Source organism: Toxotes jaculatrix, chromosome 8 (assembly GCF_017976425.1).
Source record: "Toxotes jaculatrix isolate fToxJac2 chromosome 8, fToxJac2.pri, whole genome shotgun sequence".
Lineage (NCBI taxonomy): Eukaryota > Metazoa > Chordata > Actinopteri > Toxotidae > Toxotes > Toxotes jaculatrix.
In genome coordinates, this window is record NC_054401.1 from 14,195,333 (window position 1) to 14,218,961 (window position 23,629).

Consider the following 23,629-nt stretch of genomic DNA (forward strand, 5'->3'; position numbering starts at 1 on the left):
TCCTCTCTCTCTTTCAAGTATATACTATATTTTCTATACAGTTTGAGGAGGAACTGCAAAAGAAAAGAGAAACAAATCAGTGAATAAACATTATTGCATTTTAAGGGCATCATGACTTGAAACAATTCCCTCCAGTTAAGTGAACTTACCCTCTGTCTTTGGAATTTGGGTACCAGATGAGCTGGAACTGGAAACAGAAATTGAAAGAGAAATTAGTAAAAAAAAAATTGCTTTTTTTAATTCATCAAGATTACTGATAATCAATGACTGGCTGTGTAGTTTGAAGACTGTGGCCACAACTTCAACTTGGGGTTGCATTAAATCAAGTGCATCCATTATCAGGCTTTCAGGATCCAAAAGCAGTTGAAGCCACAGGGTTCTGAGTTCATTAAGAAATAACTATAAACTTGATATGCTTTTTTTTTTTTTTTGTTCTGTTCGAACAGCAGCTCTTATCTTTCTCCTTGTCTGGTCATACAAGCGGCATGCGATCAACTGAGAATATACACCACCCACTCACTACCAACACATGAGGAGTGTGATGCATACATTTGAAAACGCTTTTCAAGAACAAGCACGGCATTAACAAGAATATGAAAGCACTACCCATGTGTGACTTGTCACGCAAGGTTCTGTGTGAACTCTTCTTATGTGTTGGAAGTGTGTTTTGGGTTTTGTATGCAGAATGGGGAAAGGGCATGAAGTGAAGAGGCATCCAGGGCAGGGAAAGGAAAAGCTGTAGGAAACTCAGTTTTAGTCAAAGAACAATACTGAAAATGTCTGTTTTTCCATATTGTTTGGGCATCCCCTTTATGTCAAACTCATACAGCATGCACAGGCGAGTCATCCACTGAGCCTTGCACAAGTCTTACTTGGATGAGGATTTTACACATTTTGTGAATTTTTTACCTGTTTGAGGAATGATAGATTAGTTAGAAAGTTAAAATTGCTTATGTATACTTGTTAAAGCCTTTGTATTAGAAGGATATTTAAAAGAAAGTCTAAACTTACTCAGGGCAATTAAAATGCCAGAGACAAACATAACAACAGCAAGGATAACCCCTGTCGTCCGCAATGTATCATAATCTACAAGGGACAAAACCGCATGGGACTTTACCACACAGGCCTACAGGAGTTTATAATGAAGTTAGAATATGACATAATCAAAAGTATAATATCTGATATGTTAAGCATGGTGCTTTTGATTTTTGAGATTAGTAAATGGTGTAAATCTTACCATAATCAAAGTCACTTCGGTCTGGAAACATTGTTTCTGCAAAGAAAGATTTTGATCAGTTATAAAGCAAATAAAAATAAAGGTGCTGAGTTCAACACAAAGGACAGCAGTAGGCTTTAAGAGTGTGTATGTAATCCAACAATGGATAACAAGCTTTGCAGCCCTCTAGATCTGCAGGCTTGGCTCCGTAACTCCTTAGGAGTATTTTTTTTCCCCACTGAGAGGTGCACAATGCAGCATCTTTGCTCAGCAGAAAAAGATGCACCATGAAATGTGGGTTACAAGCCAGCAGTAGAGTACAGGGGTATCACCACAGCAGCAAAGAAAAGAGCTTCAGCAGTGAAAAGTGTTTGAAAGGTGATTTGGAGTTTAAAGGGCCACCTGCTAATAAAGATTTCTACTCTTGGCAAATATATAGATTTATTTTGCAAATATGTGCAGTTTGCAACAAACAAAATGTTGCAGACAGCAGCCTGTGCCAGACCGTAAGGATATCTCGGCATCGATAATGCGGCTTGCATGTTGCTGAACACTCACTCCCAAGTGGCTGAGCTGGCAGTTTGATTTTCTTGCCACAGTTTTCCCTCTGCCACAATGACTGCTCAGTTTTAGAGAAACTAGAGTAAAATATCTTTAGTATTGTTCATTTGTTCATTCCCATGGGGAGTTTACTGAACTCCTTTTGTCATAACACTGATGCATACATCAGCAGTAAACTGGCTTCTGGCACTATAGCATCAATACTGCAGTCTAATTAACTACATAAAGACGAGTATGGAAACAAAAGGTTTCACTTCATTAATTGGAATTAAATGAAATCACATCTATAAAAATAATTTCTCAACTCAGCTTTTAACTGTTTAATGTACTGTATGTTGCAACCTTAAAGAAAACATATAAAAGAAGAAAAACCAATCAAACCTGTGGTGGCCATGGCTGCACAGCAGAGATGTAGAAGAGCTCGGTCTCCCAGAAATTTAGCAGGTTTGCTGGGTTGCAGATGAAGACTGGATATGGAAGGAGGTAGGTGCACAAGACAGCAGGCAGAACTGCTTAGTGAATCTTCATTGTAAACTCTGAAGGGGCCCTCTGGTGGCCACAATGAAATATTGCATCCATAGTGGTGCAACCCAGGGGTCCATAATGACAAATCTGCCAGGGTGTGGACTATGTAGAGGTTCACCACAGCAGCCCAAAGGTAGAATAAATAGTCAGGAAAACAGCTAATGTTATCAAACCACAAAGCAGATAAGACAACTGAACTATGTTCAATGTTCTACTGAGTACCATCTAGTCTTGTGTGGTGCCTGTGAGTGCACCAGGGGGTGGGGTGGGTTGTTACTGCACAGATGAAAGATACAATGTTCAATAATCTGTCTGTTGGCTCCACTGTTCCTTAGGGTTTCTTATTTATAATGTTGAACAAACACGGTAAAATGTGTTTGCATGCTCAAAATGCACCAGCTTCTATCTCATGCCTTGTCTTTTGTGCAGTGCAGTCAGCCTGCTCCTGCAACTCCAGGGAGAAAATCTAGCCTACATATGCAGCTTCTACCTTTGCAGAGGCTGCCAGGTTCCCTGCAGTGAAAAATCTGCCAATAAACAGCACTGAACACAGAGATAGGTAAAATTAAGAGTAGTTTTTTTTTTTTTTGGCACAATGCAGCACATAAATCATTCACACTCTCACTGCTGGTAGTTAGTACTGCATGTGTAACGGAACTGTCTGCAGTGTCAGCAGAAGCAGGGGTGCAGCACAGTACAGGGCTATCTTCACTGGTCTGCATCCAGTGGCAGGCAAAATGAAATAATAATGCAGAAATAAAATAAAACCTTTTCAAACATTTCTTTTATTATTTTGCATCAGTTTAGAAGTCACAAAAATACAAATGATAATCACACTATTGCTACTATATAATAAAGTTGCTACATTATCTAGTAACAGTCATTGATGATAAAAACATAAAAAAGAAAAAGAAAATAGGAGCATAGTAACACTGTAAAATTAAAGGAAGCTTCATGTGTTCATGGAAAGATTGTCCTCAGCTGTGATCATAGTATTTGCTGCCACCTGATGGCATCAGTCAGTAACACTGTGGAAAAGAGGCAGAAGGTTTGATCATTCCTTCGGCTTCCTTGTGCAGAAAATAAATTCACAGATGTTTGCAATGCACTTACCAGATCTCCACTACTCCATGACTCTGTGTCTACTTAGCTGTAGAAAAAGTTTCAGATGTGATAAAAGCAAACAAACAAACACACAAAAAAGGTTGGCATTTTACATTTGTAGTTATTACTATAGAAAAACAGAAGAAAAATACTTACCCCTTGGAACACCTGATTCCACATCAGGACCTCTGGGCCTAAGAAACATCAAAAGTTAGTTCATGAAATATTTCAATTCTGCAACTACATGCGGAATAAAAAGGGCCTGTGCAACAAAATGTTCATAAAGCTGAAAGCAAAATCCTTTACAAATTTGGTCTGTTTAATCTGGCTTCCGCTTAACTTACCGTGACTTGTCTTTCTTTGAGCAGGTACATTTCCGGCCTGTTTTGGGGAGAAAACACAAGAAAAATAGTCTACAACTGCCTCTTTGTTGTTGTACAAAAGGGACACGAGAAATTACAAAAACAACGCATGTAACTATATCAGTCAGTGGTGTACCTCTTCTTCTTTGGTACTAAAAGAGGAAGAGATTGCTCCAAGCTTTGATAGGTACATGAATACAGTCTTGAGCTTGGGCCAATAAGCCTTTCTGGGCTGCAAGCCTCGGGAGGCCTTGTAAGCTTTCAGCTTACTGGCCCCGGCTCAAGACTATTTTCATATACCATATAAATCACAGCAAAATTCAGTTGTTTAAACTAAAAATACAGGAGGCTGCGTGTTGAATAACCTTCGTTAGTATTTATATTATGTGTAAGACAACAAAAGCATTTTAGCATTTAACCTATTTAACCACTTCAATTTGGCAATGGAATTCTAGAGGGGATGAAGCTGTTTAGACACTCGCAAAATTTCAGCATGGGAAGGAAGTACGGATTCTTACGGCATAAAGTAAGAGCAATTTAAACAGGTTTCAGATATCCCAGTACATCCAAGGCTAAAAATAATCAACTTTTTTTAAGGAAACCTTTTTGCACTTCTTACTAGAAGACTAAATAGTCTTATGATAAATATGACTAATGCACAAAACTTCGCTTGAGAATGAGCTCAAGGTTCACCATCACCATTGCCTGAAGTGCAGAGCAAAGCTACTACTAGACTTACGAGAGCAAAATAGCTGGGAAATCCATGACCAAGCTACTGACCTACATACTCTCAGGACTAAGAATAAAGCTGTGAGCATCTTGAAAGGTAATGCTCATCCTTTATTCGCTCACTATGCCACTAGGAGGCGCCAAAGTTTGCCTCTAGCTATCAGTGATTTTTTAAAAATTATTGTTCCAAAGCCAGTATTTCAAATGCCAAACAATAAAATTCCAGGGTTTGCTCGTTTTAAGTTTAGTTTTATGCGCTGCCTCTAAGACTCGTCTCTGCCTCGATGTCACAATTTCACAAGCGCTGATGGAAAATCAACGTTTAACTTTTACAACCACATAAAGTTTAAGTATATTCACAGATGTAATGTCAGAGTATCACAGAGTAATCACTCTTTCATGTTTCTCAAGTAAATGACAGTTGAAAATTGGAAGATAAGACTTTACCTCAACGCTTGCAAAAACTACAGATGTAAACAAAACAAAAACATTAATATATCTGATTCATAACATCTTTGCTGTAATCTTCTGTTTATATGTGACCTGTCAGTCAATTTTACAACATTTACATCACAGATTGTGACTTTAAAAGTCAATTTATCAATTCGTTTATATTTTCATCCGCTAGTTTTTAATATTTTGGTGATTTCCACCACTCATAAGAACCCGTTCCATACACAGCTCATGGCTTTTGGTGGAGTGCAGTTTAGGAATCCACACTGATCTCAACTAAGAGGAGCAGAGAGACAGTGTGGGTCCCAGTGAATTATTTATTGGTTGGTTTTAGTTTCAGGGCAACCACTGGAAGTAACAGCATGTACTGGTAGGTAGGAGGAGGAACTTTGGAAGGACACTATGAGCGAGAAAAGGGGTAAGGTATAAAAAGGCTGCTGTGATACACTGAGCATGAGAGCGCTGAGTGCTGAGATTGTGCAAGAGGCATGCATGTGCCTTCCTACCAGACCTCTGAGAGAAACAGAAGCCTGCTTGTTTTGCAGCACCGTGTAAATTCGGGAGGCTGTGAGGTCAACTCACACGTACAGGGATCACAGTGTGATGATAACGACACTCGACGGTACACATCTGCTGCATACTGAAGGAAACACTTACTGACAATGAGGAAGATACCCATGAGGAACAGGACCACTGCAAAAACCAGACCACCAATTCTCAGAGATTCATAATCTGAAATGGAAAAAAAAGATTTTATATTGCTTGCAGAAACGCAAAGTAGCATATGAGAAAGTTTTCAGTTACAAAACAACTCAAAAGCCTTTTGTGAGACGTGCCGCATTTGAATTCAAGAGCTGCATTGCAGAAATATTCTGCAGCTCCACTATTAGTCAGGTTGGGACACCACAAATTCCTGCAAGCTGCAGTCACTAAAACTGTAAACATTATCTTCAACTTTAACTCTGTAGTAGGCAGGAGAAAGTGGTGCAAAAGAAATCTGACTTGCACAATTGTTGCACATCAAGGAAAAACGAAAGGAAAATGTCTGTGTTTCCATCAATTGACAAAAAAAAAAGAAAATAAGCAGCAACTGCTACTGCTAAAACCTTTGCATAGCTATAGCATATAAACACTGACAGGAAATTTTTTTAATTAACACCATAATTTTCATGTTTTTTTTTTTCAGAAGCCTGAGGAGATCTAAGTACCCAGAACTTCATAAGAAAAAAAAAGGCAAAACAGATGAAAGTCACAGAAAAGTAAACATTTTGTGTAACAGAAATATGTTTTTTCTTTCTTATCCCTGTTAATATCCCCAAAAATATCTTGGGACCCCCTGAGTGGTCCAGACCCCAGAGCTGCCAACCACTGCTTTAGTTGTTTTTAATAAAGGCATAGTGTGGTAGTGGTTGGAATGGTACAGTCGAGGTACAGAGAACATAAAAGAAATAGCCTCCTGCCCATACAAACTGAACGACAACTCAAAAATTGATTTTAATTCACAAAATATCAATGCAGATTTTAAGTCCTCCTGTGCAAACTGGGGCCTTGGATGGAGTGAAAATCAGACCTACAGCATAGTGGACAGGATTAGAAGCATTTGCAGTGGGGACTACTCCAGAAGCTTGGCCTCCGGGTGAAAGTTTTCCATCACTTCTAGAAAAACAAGTGGAAAATGCAAACTCATCTCGACCTCCCAGATGTTTCCTGTGTAGAGGGTCGGCCATTAAAAGACCACGTTCATCTGCTCTGCACTCACCGTAATGAAAAGCACTGTCATAGTCTGGCAGGAGAGAACAGGGAGAGGAAACAAATGAGAAGCAGATTTACCCACTGACACACTTCAGAGAGCACTCATGATATGACAGCTATTCAGCAGTTTTAGGGCCTCGGCCATTCATCTAGTCATTAGCCAGTTTGGTGCCAGTACCAATTTATATACCAGCTGAAATGAGTATGCAGCTTATCTTAATTTGACTTTTCAAAGCTTCTGTTCAAATAATACCCACCTTTGTCCTCATCTGTCGTTGAAGCTGTGAAAGGAGAGGACAAATCATTAGTCTTTAAAAGACATTTACATGGTTGTGTAAGTGCATGTCAGCAAATGGCAAAATTGACGGTAGTGGTGCAAATTCACTCTCCAGAGAATGTGTACACCACCTTCAAACCCCAACTTGCACCTAAGTAAAAAAAAAAAAGTGTACACATTTGGTTTTAATAATCCTATGAAGGAGAAGAATAACTTCTAGGTCAGTTTTACAATAAACATATAGATATATTGTACTTTCTATTAGTAAGAATCAAATCATCTCAACAACAGAAAACTTACTGCAACACAAAAGTGTAGTTAAACTCAAAATGACAAACTGCAGGGTTCTACCCATTCTACATATTTTATTGCCCCAATCTGTGATCATCTGTGTCCTGTCAGTAATGTGGGAAAGAGCAGACCCCTGCGCTCTGTCACATCTCTCTGCTCCCATCTGGGAGAACATGTTGGCTGCTTTCATGTTGCATCTCCACTCTTTGAAATCTTGCTACTAGATACTGTACTTTGTCGTAATCCAAATCAAAGTTTCTCCCTCATGTTCCGTAACATCAAGTAAAAACCAGAATAATTAAAGAGACAAGTTCACTTGGCATACGAATAAAAGACACAAAGCAGATATTGTTTATATGAGCGCCACTGTTTGGAGTGAGAACGACGTAACCTTGGAGTAGCACATTGGAGGTTACATAAATACTCTTCTACTTGTGCTAGGCAACATTTCACATCATTAATGTGTTGTTTTTACAGCTCTCTTTAAAATATTCAGTAGACTGTGAACGGCATTTTAAAATGCCAGCTGGTTTTAGTGGCTGTGCATGTATAACCCTTGACAAGTGATGTTGAATACAGTAAAATGATCATCTGTGAAATCATTTCATTTTCAAGTGTAAGCAGACTTGAAGTGCGCATTTGCCTTTTCCAATTTATCCCAGCAGCTCATCAGCGTAAGTTTAGATGCTAAAAGTTGACAACCTGGTAAAAGAATCATGCCCTTGATGTTTGTGATTCAATAAAATCTGACATAAAGTCCTACACATGAGTATGATACAGATGAAACCCTGAACTCGGTAATATTTTATACCCTGTGTTGCATTCCATTTACTGTAAAGTGCTGGAGTTAACTTTGACCTCATTATCAGGCAGTAAATACTAAGTTAGTAGTAAGTTAGTCTCTTCCTCTATGAAGCAAAAACACATTTTACAATATTGGTGCTGACAAGCCTCAGGAAATAAGGTCTAACAGAGGAGACAAAAAAAAAACCTCCTTAGACTAGGCAAATCTGCTTAACGTCAAGCCCAACTGATGGCATGCAGCACGCACAGAGAAACGAACCAAAGATCAGGACCTGCATTAACAATGGAAGACTTGGCAGCAGTCTGAATAAATGATTTTTCAAACTGAAGTTTAAGGAAACATTTACACTGTTCTGACATGTCATTTTCTCAGAGCAAAAACACTGACATAAAATGGAAAATACTACATGGAAATTATGCTGAAAGCAATTCCACTGTTATGCTAACAAGGAGATTTTATACATGTTTGACCAAAGAGAGTGCATGGCAAGCAGCCGCACCAAATATGTGAGCAGCAGAAACCAAGACTTCAAAAGGCCATGCGCTGCCTGTGACCACTCTAATGCAGGAAACTTACCAAACATTTCCCTGCCAAACGCTGAGCCTGTTATACAGACACATCAGCTGGTTTAGCATGGAGGGACTTAAGATAAAGCTACAGAAAATGGGAAGCAACTGAGGAAGAACACATTCTGTTTCAAAGGGGGGGGGGGGGGGGGGGGGTGAAGCTGCTCAACACTGAGTGAAAAAGACACTCACCAAGTGCAGGAGCCAAACAGCTGCTCAATGCCACCAATACCACAAGATCCATTGTACCTGCTGATGAGAAACAAACAGGTTAAACCCGTTAAAAAGTACACACCAGTAAAGACAAAATGTCCTCATCTGATCATTTAGAGGCATTTACAGATAAACTTTTTAACATACCAGACTAAAATAACTTAATTAAAGTGCCTTGCTCACAGAGAGGCTCCTGTTTTTCCCTCACATCTAATGCCTACCACAAACTACCAGACAGTCCTCCCAGATCAAGTTTAAGTTAGTTTTCCAGAACAGTATATCAGAAAAGCAAGAACATGCTTTATATACCAGCTTGTTTATGTGAATTAAAGCAAAAAAATATGGTTCATACATTTCCAATAATACAAATGAAATAAGTATTATATGATTATTTTATAATCACAGGCTGAATGGCATGCAAATGAATTTCATGTGTAAAATTGAAATGCCCTGTCAATGAGCCGCTATCACGAAATGTGTCTTAATGATAGCAACTCCTGACTCTGGGTGAGGGAAGAGGGTCTATTTCAGGCTCTGAACCTCAGCTTGGCAGTGGAGGGGTGCTAGGCAAGGCTGGTGTTGAGTTGCACTTGATATTTGGTCAGTAGTTTTGGTTTGGTTTTGCTGGGTCATCCAGTTTATACGTGGAGCACGAACCTCCTGAGGCTATTTTCCTGTCTACATATTATCTAGGACATTCTCTGAGATTCTCTTACATACATGTTTACAGGCTAAGGTTCTACAACCAGACTCACAGTTGGAAGCAAGAGTTGCAGAAGGTCCGTGATTTAAGGACATGGCATAACCAAAGACCATGCTGGTTGCAGCTTTGTCAGCCACACAGCCACATTATACCAATAAAATTCCCAGACACGACAACAAATAGGTGACGCAGGTACACACGGCTTTAGCTTCACACTCGCAGAATAAAATGTTTTGCATTGCAAAGATCAAAGTCTGCGTTAGCAGAGCCAAGGTTTCCCTCCCTGGCCCAGAGCACTGCTGGGGATTCATGCATGACTAGAGTGGGGGTGTGAACATGGAGCTGGAGTGGAGAGAAATGAACACTTCAACCCTGGGAGCAGGATTAACAACAAAGGCCTGCCAATCAGGTTTAATCAAAGAAATACAGGGTGAGTTATTCTAACAAGAACCAATCCAATAATCTTGTTTGTTAGCCGTCTGAGTGATGTAGAGGAATATAATAGGGAGACAGCAAAGCAGGCCATGAAGAAACACTTAAAAAATTAATTACCATGGATTATTATAAGTGGGATTATCATGGACTGCTCCTAATTAGGAAAAAAATGCTTGCTTACATTAGCCCTTATAGACCCCCCACCCCATATAGAAATACATCTGCACTCTGAACACACATTTCATCACTACACTGCAATATGATGCAAACCTGAGATTGATATATGTGGCAGACAACTCTGGCAAGGTTTTAAATAGCTACTCCTTTTCCAGTTCAGGTAGCTTTTATCGCCAATTAACGCGATAAAATGCGAGAAACTTTCGATATAGTCTTTGCCACAGTCTTAGTGGCATCGCTGTGTGTAGAACTGTGTCACAGATCCACTGAACTTCTCAGATGGCGTGGCATTTCAAGGCAGGAGCGCGCCAACACAATGAAAGGCAAAACACTTTTCAGGATTATACACTGGTAAATGGAGAAAACGCACACACACTTTAGAGTAGCGGGTTTTAGAGAGAAGCAAAAGCAACGGTTTCATGTAATTAAATGGTCACATGTTCACACAGGCATTTAGTTGGAAGTTGGGGGTTGGAAGTAGAGCTTTGCAAGACAAAAACACAAAAAAACATGTGGACACAAAGTTATTTTGGAAGTCTTAAGCTGCAGATTTGGGGTGTTTTATCTTACATTTCTAGCCGCAATGATTTGGAAAATGTATTTCAGAAAATGCAACTCACTGCGGTGGAGCAGAGACTTTTAAATGAACTTACCGTGTATCAGTCTCCTATAAACTCTAATGCGAGGACTTTCCGCCCTGGAGAGCCGAACTTTGCTTAAAAGTTTTCTACTATTTACTTTAGCTGAGAAAATATGAAATGCAAAAACCTTCTCATGAGAAGAATAAATTAAAACCTCTGATTAAAAATGAAGTACTCTGTGTTGCATTCTGAGGAGATTGTTCCGCGCTCGGCTGTGGCACCAAGTAAAGCTCTGTTCCTCCTTGGTCTTGTCTCAGGAATGAGAAACAGAGGGGGGCGGGGTGCTGGTGTGAGCGCTCAGCCATTGAAGTTACTCCTCAAAAAATTAGCTGAACTACTGTGAGGGGTAGATTATTCCCATGTGCTCTGGTCCCAGCACTGATTGTACAACATGATTTCATAATAAACTGTAAATCGTGCTAATTTTCAACCACCAGAGCCAAATATAAGACACATGAGCAGCATCAAACAGTGAGCCTGTTGTACTGTGGGGCTTTGGAGAGTGGCTCAGTGCTGTGAAGTCAAAGCATAAACACTAACTCCTGTGCTCTCACGGCCAGAGCAGTCTGTCCGTGAGATATATTTTTCTCTCAGCTATATGAAAACTGTCTTCCCAAGGTCTCTCCCACACCAAACTGCCAGACCCCCCCCCCCCCTTTCCCTCCCTCCCTGCCTCCCCCCAGTAGTAGCAAATCCAGAGCTGGGTGGAATTGTGTACTTTCTTTCTCCCTCCCACACCAATAATCTTCAGTACATTTAGCTTATCAAGACATCAAGTTTACACAAGGTTTCTTCTTTGGCAAGCAGAAGCCGCACACACACACATTACCCACATAAGAGTCACGCCTTCCTAATTTAGAGTGTTACACAGGAACTACTATAAAGGTTCTGTAGAAATACACTATAAATTCTTTGAGTATAATCACAAATAACCTAAGCACACAGTGAAATGGAAAAATGTTTATTGGCCAGAAGAGTAAGAACAACACATTTTGTAAAACATACACATTTTTAAAACTAGGCAAAAATAATAAGAGTTCTGACTGCTCCTCTCCCTGGGCTGAAGTTATGTAGAAAAGAGATGCTAGAATTTCCTTCTCCACTAGATGGAGATGTTAGTCAAGAATGAGAGAGATTTTTCTCCAACTCCAAAATGAACAATAGACGACCAGACCCCCAGCCAACGAACCGAAAACCATTTCATGAATCAAGAGGAAGTGGAGAAGCATGATGAGAAAGACTGGATGTAAACAAGCAACTTTAGCCGATTCACTTCACATTCTTCTTCATCCTGTGCGATGAGGTAAAAAGCAGGGATGTAAGACACATTCTATAGCTGTTTCTTTCATGAGGAAACATTAGTTTATAGCTTTGAGAGGAAACTATTTTTTCCTACCATTATTTCCTACCTATAACAGATGCTCTCTATCATGGCAGAGCCAACACCTCTACAGGCCGCTGAAATGAAAATGAAAAATTGAAGTCAAAGATTACTGGAGCAAGGTAAAGTCATGTTCTCTCAGGCACAACAGAGATTAGAAGCAACACTTATGGACATTGTATTTTAAAGGCAAATGCAAACTGTAAGGAGCAGCATTTATTCTGAGGGGTATTTTCTTTTGTTGTTTGAGAACTGGTGTTGAGAAAATTCCCGAAACTACCTTGAATGAAGAGACGGAGGGGGATGCACAAAACTTAATTCTCTAAGGGACTGACTTAAGGCTAGAACACAGAACTGAAGATGAGGGCTCAAATTAATATTGCACCCAGATGAGTCTTAAGTGTCCTTGGATGACAAGCAGTGATTGGATTGCAAGCTTGGTAGCTTTTGATGGCCATGCCTGTCAGCCTCACCTGCTTTTTAATCAGTAATTACCATAGGGGATTCTCTGGCATTTCTTAATTAAATTGGATCAAATGCAATTAAAAACCACACTCTCATTCCTTTAAAAGGGCTCTGTGGAGTCCTTGTTTAGTTCTTGCCGTTAAAAGAATAAGCGGTTGAATGGTCATAGCACCGTCCCATCTCTCGCTGATCTGTACTTGATTATTTCAGTGGTCAAATTAAGTTTGCAGTTTGCATAATAAAGGGCAGGATAGAGTTCAAGATTAAAAACTTCTACTCTAACTAGAATTGTAGGTTAAAGTTGTTATGCTATTAAAACAATTAAAGTTAACATCAGGAGCAATGTGATGAGAGCATGTACTGTAGCAATGGACTATCATTATCATAGCACTAAATGTAGCAATGTGTCTTTGCCCATTACATTAACGCGGAGGAAATGTTTTAGTATTTCAGATACTCACCATCTAGAAAAGTCCCCAGCGCTCCAGGAGCTGACAACCACAGACACATCAGTGGCAATTTTCCCATCTGCACTCGTCATATCATCTTTTGAGTTGTTATTGTAGTTGCCACAGGCGCCGCACATTTTACCGGACAGGGTGCTGTCAATAATGACCGTGACCTCCTGTGAAATTGAGTAGGTGACCTGCACAGCAGATGCCCTCTCGATGATCACGGTTCTTTCTGAGATTTTGACAGATAGTTCGCTCGTCACTTTGCTGGGAAGAGACACTTTCCTGCCATTTACCTGCATGACATGATGAAAGAGAAAGAAGATGAAACACAAAAGCAACTGAAACAGATGAAAAAAATATCTTCATCATCACAATGATTACTCTCATGGTTAAACTATTCTTTATCCCTTCTAACTCTTCTCCTCTCACCCAGGTCACACGCTGGCTGTTCACGGTGACAATGGTTTCCTTGAAGAACACATACACAGTGGCAACAGAGGGAGACGCCCCTTTACTGCAGACCCTGACGTCCACAACCACACGGAACCACAGCTCAGATGTCTCATCACACAGAGTTGCCACTTCAAATGCACCTTGAGCTCCTACAGGTCCAGACATGCCATCAAAGGAGCTGAGGTGGCCAGCCTGGCTAATGATGCACTGGCCTTGTTTGATGTGGCAACCTCTGACCCCGTCTTTTACACTGCAAACCTGCTCACTGGCACATGACATCTTTTCACACTTCACCAGACCAGAGGCCTGGCACACACACTTGGACTTACAGTCTTTGTCCACCACTGCTTGTCCCACCTGGAAACATATTGTTTATAATGTTAAAATAAGTTATCCTCCACTTTAGTGAATAATGTGTTGCATGACAACATGAAAAGAATAGAAAATATTGATTGTTTTTTCTTTATAAGCTGTGACAGAGGTGTATTTTTTCATGACTAACTTTCAGTTGTAGCACTGTGAATGACAATAAAGTAAAATCTCAGCGCAGTTTTACCGTCAGATATTTGCCGTCGTACACACACCCACAGTTGTCCAAGGGAACGCATTGGATGCCATCAAAAACAAAGCCGTCGTCACATTGGCATCCTTCAAAACAGCTTTCAGAACAGGAAAATGGGTAAATAAAGCTGGCACAGGTCCCACCACAGGTGTCGGCACACATCTCGTAGTGACTGTGTGGAGGGCAGGAAGCAGCTACAAGAGAAGAAGATATTTGTGAGACTTTGTATGTGTCCCTGGGGGAAAAAAAATTCTTCAGCAAAAATACAGTTACGAGAAACTTACGGCAGAAGGAGCTGCTCCTCCATGGCTGGATCTTAACTCCTGCACTTTGGCAGGCCAGAGCATACGCCTGCACGCTGTTACACAGGGTGTCTTTGTTGCCATCCACAGCACACACATCAAACACGCAATGAGATATGTATGCTGCTGGGTCAATTTTACTGTGGCAGGCTTTGAAAGGCCCATTAGGCGAGCTTATGATACCACACAAGTCCGGTTTCCCGTACAATGTAGCCTTGGCCTGCTCGCACACTGGGCACTGGCCTCCACAGCCGCCACACACATACTCAGGCAGGTCCACCACCCACGCCTTCCCAAACTCATCAACTTTGTTTGTTTGTTTGCCATCAGGAAGTATGAAGTCGTCATCACCGTTCTTGTTGTAGTTGCCGCAAAGACCGCACATCTTACCCTGGTATGTAGAGGGCACGATCACTTCAACATAATAGACAGTGTCATAGAGGACCGTCAGTCCAAAGTCTGTTCGAACAATTACGTTGCGACCTTCCTGGGTGACTCTGAGACGCCCGTTGTCCAGGGAGAGAGGAAGATTCTGAAGTTCATCATCAACCTGAATGGAGAAAGAGGAAAAGTTGAATCACAGTGAGATATTTTTGTTTTGAAATAAATAAACATGTACAAATGTAACAACAAAAGTGTTTTGGATAAAATTGTTGAACTCACAATGACTTTCCATGGCATTCCCTGCTGGATGTAAACGACAAACCCGTAGACCGACACCGCAACCGACTTGGTAACAGCCACTTTTCCATTTCCATACTTCTCATTCCCCTGAGTTACAGTGAATGGCGTCAGCAGGCCATTGTCATCATTACAAACCTTGGCCAATACATAGACACAGGTACCCTGGAAATCAAATCTCTGTCCATCAAAGGAAATGTAATGAGGGTCACCAGAAGCGACACACTTGCCTTGCCCCTCAGGGTGGCAGCCTTTCACTCCATTTACAAGCTTACAGATCTCCCCTGGACGGCACTTGGCCTTCTGGCAAGATACAGCACCGTTCTCTCCACAGATGCACTGTTCCACACACTCGGTTTCAGGGTAGAAGACGTCTCCTTTGCTGTAGTAGTGACCACTGTATGAGCAGCCACAGTCTCTCACGGGCACACAGGTAGCACCACTCAACAGGTAGCCTTCATCACACTCGCAGGCTTCTGTGCAATGCCTGTGACAGGTGGCATGGGAGGTTAAGCTGGCACAGGTGGTTGGGCAACCCGTGGCACACAGGGTATAATGGCTGTTAGCTGGACACACCATTGCTGTGGGATAGGATGAGACGAAGGGGAGAGGAACATGGTAAAAGATGAAAGATTAATTTTTTAGATAAGATACCCGAAATATGAAAACAAAAAATTAAAACACAATTGCAAACTCACGGCAGAAGGTGTCTGTTCTCCAGGAGTGGATGGTGATTCCAAGGCTCTGACAGGCAGAGACATACACGCCCACTGCATCACAGACTGAACCATGGTGTCCATGATAATGACAGGCATCATACACACAGTCCTCCAGGTAAGGAGCAGGGTCCACACGGCTGTGACAATCTCTGAAAGGTCCTGCTTTGTCAGCAATGATACCACAGTACTTCTGAGCTTGGTAAACTTTCTTCTGGGAGTCTGAACAAGCCTGGCACCACGCCCCCTGGCAGACTGACGAGCAGCCTGGCACGAGGGCCACCTGCCAGCTCTCCCCCAGCTTGGCTCCATCAGGGGCAATCTGGCCATTCTGCATGGTCAGGTCATCCTTAGCATTTCCATTGTAGTTGCCACACAGACCGCAGACTGCACCCTGGTAGTTGCTGGGCAGATTAACGCTCACCGTACTTCGCCAGTCAAAGGTTACGGTGATGCCCGCAACTGTCTCCACAACAGCTGTCCAGCCGCTGACAAACACAACCAGCTCATTATTGTAATCCAGCGGCAACAAAGCAAGCTGCCCATTGAGCTGCAGATCAGAAAATGAAGGAGGGAGGGAGGGAATATTTTTAGGAGATTAAAGATTTAATAATTCTGTGGTCCTTAATACGCAATTGAATATATATGCAGCAAGAAGGATATCAGAATTAGCACAATGACAGAAGGAATTATCATGCACTAATTTGAATCAGGCTCAGAGTGTCTGTCCTGTTTTTATTTTCTATACTGTAAGTACATGCCTTCATTTCTCTCCAAGAATCCACTTAAAAACAAGCCTACAATTAATTCTTCAGTCTTTTATCATATCCCCCATATGCTTCACATTATCCATACTTCCACATCCACTTACCAGGACCTTGTAGGGATATTCTCTACTGATGGTGAGCGTGATTCCATATATGGTAAACGTGACAGTCCTTGTGTAGGACACAGCCTTGCTTCCCCGGTGGTCATTCTGCACAGTCACCTTGAACGGCACTAGCCCAGGCTGCTGAGAGCACAGTCCCACCAGCTGATATACACATGTTCCCTGGAAGTCATACCTGTGGCCATCAAAAGTGCGGTAGTGTGGGTCACCCGAGGCTGTGCATGTGGCATGACTGATGGGTCGGCAGGCGCGCTCTCCGTCCTCCATGGTGCACCTTTCGTTGGCAGAGCAGGATGCCTCGCGACATGTCACCATGCCCAGGGTCGTATCGCACTCACATAGGCGACCGCAAACCTCATCAGCCCAGAAGTGCTGACCAGGCTTGTAATAGCGGCCCTGATAGGAGCAACCACATGTTTTAGAAGGAACACAGACACCAGCGCTGAGGACATAACCCTCGTCACACACACAGGCCTCAACACAGGCACCGTTGCAGGTCTGCTTTTGTTCAGGGAATGGGCAGGATGGCTGGCATGGGCTGGCACACTCTTCATAGTGGCTGTGACGCTGACAGTTCATTGCTGGATAGAGATGACATTTAAAAAGCCATCAACCAAAAAAAAAAACATTTGTATGAAATCTTGAACAAAAGACCTTCTCACAAATACTTACGACAGCCAAACTTATTCCTCCAGCCCTTGATTATTATTCCTTCCTCACGACACTGCGTATTGTAGGAGGCCAATGCCTGACACAGCATCTTCTTATCTCCCTTGTTCAGACACATATCATACACACAGTTGTTCATGAAGGCCTGTGGGTCCATTTTTCCATGACATCCCTGGAACACACCGTTGGTCTTGGCAGCGAGGGCCCCACAGAAAGCTTCAGTCTCGTAGAGCTTAACCTCGTTACCGTCACAGGTAGGACAGTTTTTCTCACAGGTGTCCCAGCAAGGATGGTCCTTGTCCTGGTCAGGTGTTTGCCAGCTCTTGCCCCACTCTATTACTGAGGAGACAGCTTTTCCGGCTGGATTCTGGAGCTCATCATGGACATTGCCGTTGAAGTTGCCACACAGACCACAGACACTGCCATAGTAGCTGCTGGGCAGCTTAATGACTAGTTCCCAGTTCCAGTCATAGCTGACAACCAGACCAAAGTTTGTCTCCACCACTACAGTGTGTCCCCTGTGAGACACCGACACTTCACCATCACCCAGTTGTACTGGAAGATTCAGCAGTTCACCATCCACCTAAAGGAAACATATTAGGACTACAGGCTGTAGAACTATAGATATTGCATATATATATATACATACACACAAGTAACTAAAACCTTACCATGACTTGACCAACTTGGTTCTTGCCCATGGTGATGACGTACCCATATACAGACACATCTACCTCCCTGACGTAGGAAACTGCAGTGTTTCCTCGGTTATCATTCCTCTCAGTGACTGAGAATGGCACTAGACCACCCAGATTCCCACAGGTCTTGGAGATGACATACTTGCAGGTGCCCTGGAAGTTATAGTTGTAACCATCAAATGTGTGGTAGTGGGGATCACCCCAGGCCCAGCAGATGCCTGTGTAGCTGGGGATGCACACAGCTTCACCATTCTCAAGACGGCAAGTCTCCTTGATTCGACAGTTAGCATCTTTGCAGGGATCTACGCAGGACAAACAAAGTGATACTAACGGGAAAGTTGCCATTCAACTCAACACTAATTTAAAATGTACTGTACATTTATTTGAGCATTTACAGGGTGAATAAAATTTTATAGAAATATACAGTTATCTGTCTTGCCTGTGTTGTAGCATGCCTGTATTCCTTTCTTGACCATGCATTTGGTGCTTTGAGGACAGGAGTGCTTTTCACAGCTGAGGCCTGTTGCTGGATTACAGGTGCATTTTGTGTTACAGTCTTCCTCGTACACAACCTCACCAGGCTGGGGGACGCGGAGCAGGTTCATTACACAGGGGAAAAATAGAAACACAAATAACAGCTCAAGAAGGATCCACATTACTACATGCTTATTCCTCCTTGTCAAGAAACAGAAATTTAGATGATCTGCTAATTTAGTCTCAGGAGTAATCCTCAGTGCACATATCTAACATTCAACTGGCTAATGTCCGACATTATGGAAAAATTAAAGGCAGCTTTATTGCCATGTCAGCATGAATACTGCTATGGCTATTTGCTTAAACCAGTCTGACATTAAAAAGCTATCTGTTTTACATTACTGTATATGAAATGGCTTTTTCATGCTGACAGAGATGTTGTTTTTACCATGTACGTTTTTCCATTGTCATAACAGCCACACGCAGTCTCTTTAACACACGTCTGTCCATTGAATAAGAAGCCAGCATCACATCCACAGCCCTCCGAACAGCTGGTGGAGCACTGGACAATCTCTGTGAGGCCTGGGCAGGATGCAGAGCAGGGGTCTGCACACACTTCATAGTGACTGTTGGCTGGGCATTTCATGGCTGAAATAAATGATCAGAAGACAGGGAAAAGGTGTATTACAGAAGAACATGTACGTACATGTAATACACTCAGTATTAATGGGGTAGAGGACAATAAGTGGCTGATGTGGAGGAAAAACAAAAAAAGGTGAATTTCACTCACGACAGAATGAAGCTGTCCTCCAGTTTTTGACGTCCACTCCTGCCAAGTGACAGTTGAAGGCATAGGCTGCTACGCTGTTGCACAGCACCTTTCCCTCCCCGTTGGAAGCACACACATCAAACACACAGTCGTCAAAGTATGGCTGTGGGTCCAGTTTACTATGGCAGACTGCAAAAGGACCATTGGGTGCTGTAATAATACCACAGTAAGTGGACTTTGAAAACACAGCCTTGCGAGCTGGGTCACATTTAGGACAATGATTGCCTTCACAGCCATTTTCGCACACCACATTAGGGATGGTGACCTTCCATGATTTTCCGAACACATTCACGTCGTTGGTGAGCTGGTGGTCTGGCATTTGGAAGTCATCTTTTTGGTTACCGTTGAAGTTGCCACACAGGCCACAGACCTTGTCACGGTAATTTCCAGGTACTGTGACTGTCACATGGTAGACCAGGTCGTAAGTGACGACTAGTCCGAAGTTTGTTGCAATAACAAAATGCCTGCCTTCTTGATAGACCAGCACAGCTCCATCATTAAGATTCAGAGGAACGTTGTTAAACACTCCATTTACCTTAAAAAAAAAAAAAAAGGCAAAAGTTTCATTTAATGAAAAAAATTATGGATGGTAAGAATAGGAGAATATATTTGTCAATCTATCTCTCAGGTATTTCTAGCATGGATCTTGTTAGAATGAGGAACAAGTATTCACCTGGACTCCAAAAATATCCTTCTTCATGATGAGAGTGAAGCCGTAGACCTCCACAGCAACCAGCTTAGTGACAGATACCACTTTGTTCACCACCTGGTTCCACTGCACGTTCTCCACCTCAACAGAGAAGGCCACCAGGTGGGTGCCTTCCAGCCCACAGCTCTTAGAGAGTGTGTAGGTGCAGGTGCCCTGGAAATCAAATAGTCGCCCATCAAAAGACCGGTAATGGGGGTCACCAGAGGCTTGGCACACCGCCTTCCCAACAGGGTGACACTTTTGGATGCCATTCTCTACTTTACACTGCTCATTAGGCCCACATGCAAACTTCTTGCACTCAACCTGAAAAAAAAAAAAAAAACAGTTGAGAGACAAGTGTTACAAAACCCAACAACTGAAATTCCATACTGGAAGTTTGTTCTGACCACTATCAATTACCTCTCCATTTTGTGTGCATTTGCACTCCTCCTGACACTGCCCACTGGGATAAAACACTTGTCCGGCACGGTAGTAGCGGTCGTTATAGAGGCAGCCACATTGTGAGAAGGGAACACAGGTATCTCCACTGAGGATGTACCCCTCATCACAGGAACAGCCCTCCCCACATTGAGTCTGGCAGCCTTGAGGAGGGGCCAGATTCTGGCAAGAGGCCGGACAGGCAGTTGCACAAATTTCATAGTGGCTGTTGACTGGACATTTCAGCGCTGTACACAAGGGACATAAAAGCCAATTTATTTTCTTTAAATTTACCATGGATTTCAAAATGTTAGCAGTTATTACAAAGCTACACAAAATGCTAGAAGGAAGAAACACACATTGCGGTACATAAACAAGGACTAGCCTCTCAGAGAAGTAAATAAAAAAATAACATACAAAATGGTTGATTGTGTCATTTCATTTTGCAATATTATTGTTACACTTTCTACAATAAATAATCCTCACTTTGCCTACGTAAACAATTTTATTAAAAATTAATGCATTTCTCACCACAGAACTGACTGGTTCTCCAGCTGTACACCTTGGCCCCCACAGCCTGGCAGGCAGATGTGTATGCTGTAATCGCCTGACACAGCACATCCTTTCTGCCTTTATACAGGCAAACATCATAAACACAGTCCTCAAAGTGGCCAGCTGGGTCCACTTTAGTATGGCAGTCACGGAAAGGCCCACTGGGGTCCCTCAATATACCACAGAAATCTCCTTTTTCATACTGAACCTTCTGGGTAATGTCACAGTCAGGACACACCCCCTTGCAGCCTTCGACACAGCCCGGGATCTCAGCCACTCGCCAGCTGGCACCAAAAACTGCTGGTGAGACGGATTTGTCACCATTCTTTGGAATCAGGTCATCCTGGGGTTTGCCGTTGTAGTTGCCACATAGGCCGCAAACGGCTCCCATGTAGTTGCTTGGCAATGTTACAAACACAGCACTTTCCCAGTTAAAAGAGACTTTGAGGCCAAAGCTTGTGGTGACAACAGCATACCAGCTGCTCTTATATACAGATACCTGTCCTCCAGCCAAGGTGATGGGCAGGTTGACCAGCTCATTATTCACCTGGAGGAGAATACACTGTTGTGTTTTTATTCTACGATAAAATATAAAATATAGTACAGAACATGACCAAATAACTCCAGGTTAATATTCTAAATATTATGTAGTACTTACCATAATCAGGCCCTTATGTGTCTTTGTAATAATAATGCTGAGGGAGTACACCTTGATCTCTACTAACTTGGTGTAGGAAACCACCTTGCTGCCCCGGTGATCATTCTGCACCAGCACTTCAAAGGGTACTAACTCCGGGTCCTTGGAGCAGAGTGCAACCAGTTGGTACACACACGTGCCCTGGAAATCAAACTTCGTCTTGTCGAAGGTGACATAGTGGGGGTCACCTGTGGCCTGACAGGTGCTGTGGGAGACTGCTTGGCATTTTCTTATGCCCTCAACCACCTGGCACTGCTGCCCTGCCCCACAGCCTTTATCCTGACACTCCACGTGTCTGCTCCCAGCAACGCATTTACACCGTCGTTGACAGTTCTGGTCAGCCCAGAATGACTCCCCAGCAGGGATGTATCGACCCTCGTAGGTACAACCACACTGAGCGGCAGGCACACACTGACCTCCGCTCAAAACAAAGCCTGCGTTACAGGTGCAGGTCTGCACACAGGGGCGTTTGCATTTGGAGGCAGCATTAGGATCTGAACAAGTGGCAGGGCAGGCGCTGCCACAGATCTCATAGTGACTGTTGGCCGGGCACTTAGCAGCTTTAGGGAGAGGACAGAGAACAGGGTGTGATAAATGCTTTGATCAGTAATCGAGAAATGTAAAATGTAGATGTTAACTTAGCAACTAACATTACTTACGGCATTGTGCTATCATCCTCCAATCTAGAACCTGGATCCCAGAAAGCTGGCAGGCTTCGGTGTAAGCCTCCAGAGCCCTGCAAAGGAAATGGCGAAGGCCACCTCCCATACATACATCATATTTACAGTTCTCCAGGTATGCCTGTGGGTCAATGACGGCATGACATTTGCTGAATGGCCCATTTATTACACGTGTGATGAGCCCACAAAACAAGTCGCCCGCCCACATCTTCAACAGGTTGTGTTCACAGCGCTCACACCCACCCACACAGTCATCTCTGCACAGAGCATCTTTCACCAGCCCTGGCACCTTCCAGCTGCCCCCGAAGGCCACAGCCCCCTCTGCCTGGGTGCCGGAGGGTGTAGTGAAATCATCATTGGGGTTTCCATTGAAGTTGCCACAGAGACCACAAGTCTTACCAGCGTAACTGCTGGACAGAGTGACCACAAGATAATGTTCCCAGTCATAACGGACAGTCAGGCCAAAATCAGTCTCAATGACCACAGAGCGACCGCTCTGAAACATAACTAGATTGTTGTTGTTCAAGACCACTGGCAAACCCCACAGAGTGTTGTCAATCTGCACAAAAGATATTACATTCATTATTTACTGATTTAAATGTATGCATTTTAATGCATACAAAAATGAAGTTGTTATTTTTACGTATTACTTTATATTTAATTGAAATGATATTTAGATATTTGAAAGAATAACAATATTTTACTAACAGAAATAGAAAGCCTTACCCTCACACGACCTGTTTCAGACCGAGCTACTGTGATGGTGATGCCATACACCTTCACTGTGACCAGGGCGATATAAGACACCCTGAGGCTGCCTCTGTTCTCATTCTGGGCGAGGATCTCAAAGGCTGGAAGATTATCTTTTCCACAGTTTTTAGCAATAACGTATGTGCAGGTACCCATGAAGTCATAGTGTCGCCCATCGAAGGTACGGTAGTGAGGATCTCCCATGGCCCAGCAGGTACCAGGTTTGTTTTCCACTGGCTTGGGGACACAGGAGGGATACCCTCCTTTCATCTCACATACCTCATTGGCACTGCAGGTGATACTGCTGCAGGACAAAGATCCACCTAGTAGAAAAACATAAAGAACAAAAAGTCAGCGCTCATCATCATTCCATCCCATATTTTAACTCTTGAGTCTGTATACTGTTTTGTTTGCTATAAACAATATCTGTTCAGAACTTT

General features: G+C 42.6%; 2 protein-coding genes across 3 annotated transcripts in view; both read right to left on the minus strand.

Annotated features, from left to right (window-relative positions):
• Window positions 1-3,069: 3,069 nt before the first annotated feature.
• LOC121185660 (FXYD domain-containing ion transport regulator 6-like) lies at window positions 3,070-11,073 on the minus strand. Of its 2 annotated transcripts, XM_041043955.1 has the most exons (10): window positions 10,823-11,072; window positions 8,834-8,893; window positions 8,652-8,678; window positions 6,960-6,983; window positions 6,710-6,733; window positions 5,608-5,682; window positions 3,751-3,787; window positions 3,563-3,600; window positions 3,416-3,452; window positions 3,070-3,330 (listed from the first exon to the last, which is right to left on the minus strand). In XM_041043955.1, exons 2-9 carry the CDS (start codon window positions 8,883-8,885, stop codon window positions 3,445-3,447), a joined length of 285 nt encoding a protein of 94 aa, XP_040899889.1. In that variant the 5' UTR covers window positions 8,886-8,893; window positions 10,823-11,072; the 3' UTR covers window positions 3,070-3,330; window positions 3,416-3,444. The 2 variants fall into 2 exon arrangements, with proteins under 2 accessions (XP_040899889.1, XP_040899890.1); XM_041043956.1 differs by lacking the exon at window positions 8,652-8,678 and having other exon boundaries at window positions 10,823-11,073.
• A 682-nt stretch (window positions 11,074-11,755) lies between these two features.
• The window catches only part of LOC121185628 (IgGFc-binding protein), a 32,510-nt gene continuing 20,636 nt past the window's right edge, over window positions 11,756-23,629 (minus strand). Inside the window, exons 28-47 of the mRNA XM_041043894.1 lie at window positions 23,166-23,512; window positions 22,419-22,998; window positions 21,721-22,319; window positions 21,042-21,609; window positions 20,493-20,758; window positions 20,058-20,396; window positions 19,346-19,919; window positions 19,004-19,203; window positions 18,521-18,662; window positions 18,055-18,383; window positions 17,387-17,966; window positions 16,697-17,295; window positions 15,808-16,375; window positions 15,092-15,690; window positions 14,411-14,978; window positions 14,121-14,320; window positions 13,541-13,921; window positions 13,118-13,404; window positions 12,220-12,268; window positions 11,756-12,101 (exon numbers count right to left, since the gene is read on the minus strand). Coding sequence (XP_040899828.1) covers window positions 12,259-12,268; window positions 13,118-13,404; window positions 13,541-13,921; window positions 14,121-14,320; window positions 14,411-14,978; window positions 15,092-15,690; window positions 15,808-16,375; window positions 16,697-17,295; window positions 17,387-17,966; window positions 18,055-18,383; window positions 18,521-18,662; window positions 19,004-19,203; window positions 19,346-19,919; window positions 20,058-20,396; window positions 20,493-20,758; window positions 21,042-21,609; window positions 21,721-22,319; window positions 22,419-22,998; window positions 23,166-23,512 — 7,736 coding nt within the window. The 3' untranslated portion in view covers window positions 11,756-12,101; window positions 12,220-12,258. The remainder of the gene's footprint in view (window positions 12,102-12,219; window positions 12,269-13,117; window positions 13,405-13,540; window positions 13,922-14,120; window positions 14,321-14,410; window positions 14,979-15,091; window positions 15,691-15,807; window positions 16,376-16,696; window positions 17,296-17,386; window positions 17,967-18,054; window positions 18,384-18,520; window positions 18,663-19,003; window positions 19,204-19,345; window positions 19,920-20,057; window positions 20,397-20,492; window positions 20,759-21,041; window positions 21,610-21,720; window positions 22,320-22,418; window positions 22,999-23,165; window positions 23,513-23,629) is intronic.